This window comes from Salvelinus sp. IW2-2015, linkage group LG4q.2 (genome assembly GCF_002910315.2).
Source record: "Salvelinus sp. IW2-2015 linkage group LG4q.2, ASM291031v2, whole genome shotgun sequence".
Taxonomy (NCBI): Eukaryota; Metazoa; Chordata; class Actinopteri; order Salmoniformes; family Salmonidae; genus Salvelinus; species Salvelinus sp. IW2-2015.
The window spans coordinates 28,445,928-28,454,226 of NC_036843.1; the positions used below are offsets into that span (position 1 = coordinate 28,445,928).

Genomic DNA, 8,299 nt, shown 5'->3' on the forward strand with positions numbered 1-8,299 from the left:
GCAAGAAACAGCTTGTCACATTGCAGAAGAAGTGTACAGGGCAAGACAGCTTGGTCACATTGCAGAAGAAGTGTACAGGCAAGACAGCTTGGTCACATTGCAGAAGAAGTGACAGGGCAAGACAGCTTGGTCACATTGCAGAAGAAGTGTACAGGGCTCAGGGAAGACAGCTTGGTCACATTGCAGAAGAAGTGTACAGGGCTCAGGGAAGACAGCTTGGTCACATTGCAGAAGAAGTGTACAGTGTACAGGGCAAGACAGCTTGGTCACATTGCAGAAGAAGTGTACAGGGCTCAGGGAAGACAGCTTGGCCACATTGCAGAAGAAGTGTACAGGGCTCAGGAAGACAGCTTGGTCACATTGCAGAAGAAGTGTACAGGGCTCAGGGAAGACAGCTTGTTACATTGCAGAAGAAGTGTACAGTGTACAGGGCAGACAGCTTGGTCACATTGCAGAAGAAGTGTACAGGGCTCAGGGGAAGACAGCTTGGCCACATTGCAGAAGAAGTGTACAGGCTCAGGGCAAGACAGCTTGGTCACATTGCAGAAGAAGTGTACAGGGCTCAGGGAAGACAGCTTGGTTACATTGCAGAAAAGTGTACAGTGCTCAGGCAAGACAGCTTGGTCACATTGCAGAAGAAGTGTACAGGGCTCAGGGGAAGAAGCTTGGTACATTGCAGAAGAAGTGTACAGGCTCAGGGAAGACCAGCTGGTCACATTGCAGAAGAAGTGTACAGGGCTCAGGGGAAGGCAGCTTGGTCACATTGCAGAGAAGTGTACAGGGCTCAGGGGAAGGCAGCTTGTCACATTGCAGAAGAAGTGTACAGGCTCAGGGGAAGGCAGCTTGTCACATTGCAGAAAGAAGTGTACAGGGTCAGGGAAGGCAGCTGGTCACATTGCAGAAGAAGTGTACAGGCTCAGGGGAAGCAGCTTGGTCACATTGCAGAAGAAGTGTACAGGGCTCAGGGAAGGCAGCTTGTCACATTGCAGAAGAAGTGTACAGGGCTCAGGGGAAGACAGCTTGGTCACATTGCAGAAGAAGTGTACAGGGCTCAGGGCAGACAGCTTGGTCACATGCAGAAGAGTGTACAGGCTCAGGGAAGCAGCTTGGTCACATTGCAGAAGAAGTGACAGGGCTCAGGGCAAGACAGCTTGTCACATTGCAGAAGAGTGTACAGGGCTCAGGGGAAGACAGCTTGGTACATTGCAGAAGAAGTGTACAGGGCTCAGGGAAGACAGCTTGGTCACATTGCAGAAGAAGTGTACAGTGCTCAGGAAGCAGCTTGTTACATTGCAAAGAAGTGTACAGGCTCAGGGAAACAGCTTGGTCACATTGCAGAAGAGTGTACAGGGCTCAGGGAAGGCAGCTTGGTTACATTGCAGAAAAGTGTACAGGCTCAGGGAAGACAGCTTGGTCACATTGCAGAAGAAGTGTACAGTGCTCAGGGGAAGGCAGCTTGGTTACATTGCAGAAGAAGTGTACAGGGCTCAGGGGAAGGCAGCTTGTTACATTGCAGAAGAAGTGTACAGGGCTCAGGGGAAGACAGCTTGGTCACATCGCAGAAGAAGTGTACAGGGCTCAGGGAAGGCAGCTTGGTCACATTGCAGAAGAAGTGTACAGGGCTCAGGGGAAGGCAGCTTGGTTACATTGCAGAAGAAGTGTACAGGCTCAGGGGAAGGCAGCTTGGCCATATAGTATAAACGCAGCGGAAGGATGTGGGAGAGAGATTAGGAGCCAACAGCTGAATCAACACACTCCTGACCTGAACAAACTCTAGCCCTGAGAGCCAGGGGATACGGGTTATGCTGAGGGGGATACGGTTATGCTGAGGGATACGGGTTTGCTGAGGGGGATACGGGTTATGCTGAGGGGATACGGGTTATGCTGAGGGGGATACGGGTTATGCTGAGGGATACGGTATGCTGAGGGGGATACGGGTTATGCTGGGACGGAGCCGCAGGTACGACAGTGACACAGCGGTTACACACAGAGACACATAATTCGTCATTCCAGTAGGAATGGATGGAAGCCTCACCTGGATATGTGGTGAGGAGAGCAGGGTGTTGAGCTCCAAACCTTCCTTGTGTTGGCTGTTATGAACCATAGACTGACCTGAAGATGAACACACAGGAAGAAAGATGAGGATAGGAGTCACGCACGGAAACAATCTAATGATTTACAGCTGTTCTCTCCGATCAAAGAAATGGATCAAAAAGTAACGTATCTACAGAAAGGTTTGAAGTATTTAAATTTTCCACCCATTTGATACAATAGGCTACATTTGTTCACCAGATTAGAGGGCATAGGGTTTGTGTTAAAACATTTAGTTGACTGTTTTCATTTTTCCTTGTGGGTGAAAGTGAGTTATTCTAAGAGCTGGTGATCCATGCTCTGCTGATGGGCTTGCAGCCCCAGGCCATGCAGGCCCAGCCCCAGCCACAGCCCAGGCCCAGGCCATGCAAACAGAATAGTAAAATACCAGTGAGTTCACAGCCTAGGCCAAGGTTCAGCTTGGGTTATGTTCATTAGGGCACGCAGCAGAATGACAGAATGTTTTGCAATGCTAATGAGCGTTTCTTATTGGTTACAGACGCCTTTTAAGATCCTAAGCACTAGATTCACTAGATAGAATCGTTAGCTGTCTTATCGGCTGCTACCTGAATAAGCATACCGGACAACTATTATTTATTTTTATTTATTTATTTTTTTATTTTTTTATTTTTATTTTTTATTTATTTTTTTCTCCTTGGGTCACTATATCTATTCTGCCAATTTGGATTGATCCCCTCTTCCACACGGAACCCCACTACACGGAACCCCACTAACTTACCGACGGAAACGCACGAGGTATCTACAAACAGACCTCCATCCCATGCTGCTACCGACAGCCACATACCCGGCAGCTGTCTGGATCGCCACGACCAACCAACCTCTACTCACTGGACCCTTATTGATCACCCGATTAAGCATGCCTCTCTTAATGTAAATATGCCTTGTCCATTGCTGTTCTGGTTAATGTTATTGGCTTATTTCACTGTAGAGATTCTAGCCCTGTTCACTATACCATATCCAACCTCTCAGTTCCACCACCACATATGCGATGACATCACCTGGTTTCAATGATGTTTCTAGAGACAATATCTCTCATCATCACTCAATACCTAGGTCTACCTCCACTGTATTCACATCCTACCATACCTTTGTCTGTACATTATTCCTTTAAACTATTTTATCGCCACCCCCAGAAAACCTCCTCTTACTCTCTGCTCCAGTAGCTCTATGGCGACCAATTCTCATAGCTTTTAGCCGTACCCTTATCCTACTCCTCCTCTGTTCTCTGGTGATGTAGAGGTGAATCCAGGCCCTGCAGTACCTGGCTCCACTCCTATTCCCCAGGCGCTCTCTTTTGATGACTTCTGTAACCGTAATAGCCTTGGCTTCATGCATGTTAACATTAGAAGCCTCCCCCTAAGTTGTTTTTGTTCACTGCTCTAGCACACTCTGCCAACCCGATGTTTTAGCCGTGTCTGAATCCTGGCTTAGAAAGACCACCAAAAACTCAGATATTTTCATCCCCAATTACAAGATTTTCAGACAAGATAGAACGGCCAAAGGGGGCGTGTTGCAATCTACTGCAAAGACTGCCTGCAGAGTTCTGTCTTACTATCCAGGTCTGTTCCCAAAACAATTTGAACTTCTACTTTTAAAAATCCACCTCTCTAAAAACAAGTCTCTCACCGTTGCCGCCTGCTATAGACCACCCTCTGCCCCAGCTGTGCTCTGGACACTATATGTGAACTGATTGCCCCCATCTATCTTCAGAGTTCGTGCTGCTAGGCGACCTAAATTTGAACATGCTCAAAACCCCAGCCACCCACATCTAAGCTTGATGCCTCAATCTCACACAAATTATCAATGAACCTACCAGGTACCACCCCAATTCCGTAAACTCGGGTACCCTCATAGAATATCATCCTAACAAACTTGCCCTCCAAATACACCTCTGCTGTTTTCAACCAAGATCTCAGCGATCACTGCCTCATTGCCTGTATCCGTAATGGGTCAGCGGTCAAACGACCTCCACTCATCACTGTCAAACGCTCCCTGAAACACTTCAGCGAGCAGGCCTTTCTAATCGACCTGGCGGGGTATCCTGGAAGGATATCGATCTCATCCCGTCAGTAGAGGATGCCTGGTCATTTTTTAAAAATGCCTTCCTCACCATCTTGAATAAGCATGCCCCATTCAAGAAATTTAGAACCAGGAACAGATATAGCCCTTGGTTCTCTCCTGACCTGACTGCCCTTAACCAACAGAAAAACATCCTATGGCGTTCTGCATTAGCATCGAACAGCCCCCGTGATATGCAACTTTTCAGGGAAGCCAGAAACCAATATACACAGGCAGTTAGAACAGCCAAGGCTAGCTTTTTCAAGCAGAAATTTTCAAATGTGTTGGTACCCTTACAGCTCATTGAAATAATGCTTCATTGCTCCTGAAAAGAGATGACATTAAAAGCTATTTTATCATGTATACTTGCATGCCTTTGGTATGTAGAATAGAATAAAGCAAGGAAGCTGTGAAAATAGATGAATTATTGCTTATTCTACAAAGATATTCTAAATTGGCCTGGAAACATTTGTTGGTACCCCTTACGAAAGATAATAATTGGATTATAGTGATATTTCAAACTAATTAGTATCACACACGTCTCCAATCTTGTAAATCAGTCATTCAGCCTATTTAAATGGACAGAAGTAGTCACTGAGCAGTTTGATATCATTGTGTGTACCACACTGAACATGGACCAGAGAAAGCAAAGGAGAGATTTGTCTGGAGAAGGCACCCATCAAACCTGAGACAGCTGGAGCAGTTTGCTCAGGAAGAGTGGGCCAAACTAGCGGTTAACAGGTGCAGAAGTCTCATTGAGAGCTACAGAAAACGTTTGATTGCAGTGATTGCCTCTAAAGGTTGTGCAACAAAATATTAGGTTAAGGGTCCCATCATTTTTGGCCATACCATTTACTTTTGTTTTATTACTTACAATATTATGTAAAAAAATAAAAAATCTAAAGCAAAGTCTGATTTCTGTTAAATATGGAATAAACAATGGTGGATGCCAATTACTTTTGTCAGTTTCAAGTTATTTCAGAGAAAATTGCGCATTCTTCGTTTTTTGTGGGGGGGTACCAACAAATTTGAGCCTGCCCGTCCGTCCCATATGAAATGGATGACGTTGTACACAATACAACGGGGACCACATCACTCTCAGAACTACTGGCTGATACAACGGGGACCACATCACTCTCAGAACTACTGGCTGATACAACGGGGACCACAATCACTCTACAGAACTACTGGCTGATACAACGGGGACCACATCACTCTCAGAACTACTGGCTGATACAACGGGGACCACATCACTCTCAGAACTACTGGCTGAAATTATACAAAAGTTACATTTTAGGGCCTCCCGGGTGGCGCAGTGGTCTAGGGCACTGCATCGCAGCGCTAGCTGTGCCACCAGAGACTGGGTTCGCGGCCAGGCTCTGTCGCAGCCGTCCGCGACAGGGAGGTCCGTGGGGCGACGCACAATTGGTCTAACGTCGTCTGGGTTAGGGAGGGTTTGGCCGGTAGGGATATCCTTGTCTCATCGCGCACCAGCGACTCCTGTGGCGGGCCGGGCGCAGTGCGCGCTAGCCTGGTAGCCAGGTGCACGGTGTTTCCTCCGACACATTGGTGCGGCTGGCTTCCGGGTTGGAGGCGCGCTGTGTTAAGAAGCAGTGCCGCTTGATTGGGTTGTGTCTCGGAGGACGCATGGCTTTCGACCTTCGTCTCTCCCGAGCCCGTACGGGAGTTTTAGCGATGAGACAAGATAGTAATTACTAACAATTGGATACCACGAGATTGGGGAGAAAAAAGGGGTAATAAAAAAAATAAAAAAATTGGGAAAAAAATTGTTACATTTTCTCCAGTCAAGACAAAATCCCTCCTTTCCTGTCAACTAAGCCCAACACTAAGCCTATGGGAGGTGGGGTTTTACAAGAGTGGACACAGGCAGAAAACACCCCTCACTTAATTGGTCTCCTCCAGAGCTAGGCTAATCCCACTATGGTGTTGTTTGTGTCTAGTATTAGGTATACTCTGGTGACGTGGTTCACATGAGGACTGGCCAATAGGACACTCCGTACATAGGAAAGACCCCCTCCCAGTCCCTCCCTCTTTGAACCCTGGTGGCACTGGCTCCCTGTCAGGGACTCAGTAGATAATGATGCAGCCTCAGCGAGACAGAGAGCGAGAGAAAGAGAAAGCGCAAGAGACAGAGACAGAGACAGAGACACGCACAGTGTATCTGCAGGTTCCATCAAGTTGAATTTAAGACCTTTTTAATGCAATTTAATACCAATTTTGAGGTCTGCATGTGCCATAAACATAAACCTGCTAATATTCCCATATTTCTTCATGCTGTCACCAATAGAAAACATGTATAGGCTAATCATCTTCTAATGGCACTAATATATTTGGTGCTAATTCACCAGCTGGTTAAGTAGAGAGTCAAAACACACGAGCTAAATCACTACCTCTAAATGTAATTTACACTGGAAGTAGCCATGTTTAAATCTAACAGCAAAGTCATAATTCATGTCCTAAAAAACACATCTGTCATAGCCTAATACCCAATGCTCATTTCGCACGCTCCATATCTCAAATTCATATCAATATCTCAGTTGTAAAATAGACAGCTGAGAAAAATCTACCTGCAAAGCTGAGAACATCCTCTCTTCAACTATAGCAAGCATTACCAGGGCCTAAAACTAACTTTTTTGTATACCAGCCAATGTGGCAGTTAGATTATTTTTTAAACTACTTGCACTCTAATTTTTTTTTACCAGGAAAAATATTTGTTTCCACAATTACACACACAAAATAAATGATGAGCATGCTTCGTAATGTTTCAAAAACAAGAAATGTATTACCAGTCAGCAGTAATGTGGTATATTGCACAATTTAATTTAATATTCAGTGACTAGAGGATTTTAACAAAAATGTTTAGCAGCCCCTTTACCTTGGTAACAGGGCCACTCGAGTCATCAGTGTGCCTGTCAGAATGTCACTAGGAGAAGCCAACTGTCTCTTTTTGATTGCAGTGGGAGCAAACTCAAACATTGAAAAGCAACCTAACATCTGAACAAAACAATGTAAACAGTCAAGAAACACAAGTCTCACTTTAGTAGACTTGAGGAAATTAGACCAACTTTTATGCCTGTGCCCATTGCTTCTAAAAACAAGTGTTGCTGCGTGAGGTGGGATAGTTATAACATTAGGATTCAGATTTATTTGTGAATTACCAGATATGAAACAAAAACAGCAGAAATACTTTGAAAACAAGCTACTGCAGCATTTACTTAGCTATAATTCACAACTCTCACTTGACAATTAAATACTCACACTGTTGAGCCCAGAGTGTTACCACGCGCCAGTGTGGCTGGTGAATGAAACATTGTTACCCGGCAATGCCAAAATCTACCTGTGTTAATTTTAGGTCCTGAGTATTAGTATAGCTGTTTTTGTTATAGCTAGAATCAGAAGAGATTTTTTTCTTCTATAGGAACACAGTGGGAAAGGCAGTAAAATGTGGCCTTGCTCATTATCACTGCAGCAGGCTCCAGCAAAACAGGCACATGGGCAGGGCAGACAATTTCTTTACAGGAATTATGAAGATAATGCACTTTACTGTTTGACCAATTATTTAATAGCTAAAAAGTTAACTAGCTAGCTAACAAGTGAGCTACCTAGCCAAGCTACAAGCATTGTTTCGAATTGGCTTTCCATTTTGTAGCCTACCTCACTTGCTGTGCTCTCATCTGGCAACAGCCAACTTGCAGTGGCGCACACACACACACACAGAGAGCGAGAGCGAGAGAGAGACAGACAGAGCCAGCCAGCCAGCGACAGACAGACCGAGACACAGCCGGCCAGAGATTAGGATCTGGCTAAAAATACTTGAATCGGTAAAAGAACCCATTGCTCTCTATGGTTGTGGGGTCTGGGGTCCACTCACCAACCAAGAGTGGGACAAAATGGGACAAACACCAAATTGAGACTGKATGCAGAATTCTGTAAAAACATTCTGTGTACAAAGTAAAACACCAAATAATGCAACCAGAGCAGAATTTGGCCGATTCCCGCTAATTATTAAAATCCAGAAGAGCTGTTAAATTCTACAACCACCTAAAAGGAAACGGTTCCCAAACCTTCCATAACAAAGCCCTCACATACATAGGTGAACCTGGAGAAG

General features: G+C 45.3%; 1 protein-coding gene across 1 annotated transcript in view; it reads right to left on the minus strand.

Annotated features, from left to right (window-relative positions):
- LOC111963587 (protein PALS1-like) overlaps nucleotides 1-8,299 on the minus strand; it is a 39,246-nt gene that overhangs the window by 20,072 nt on the left and 10,875 nt on the right. Inside the window, 1 exon segment of the mRNA XM_023987131.2 lies at nucleotides 2,036-2,112. Coding sequence (XP_023842899.2) covers nucleotides 2,036-2,112 — 77 coding nt within the window.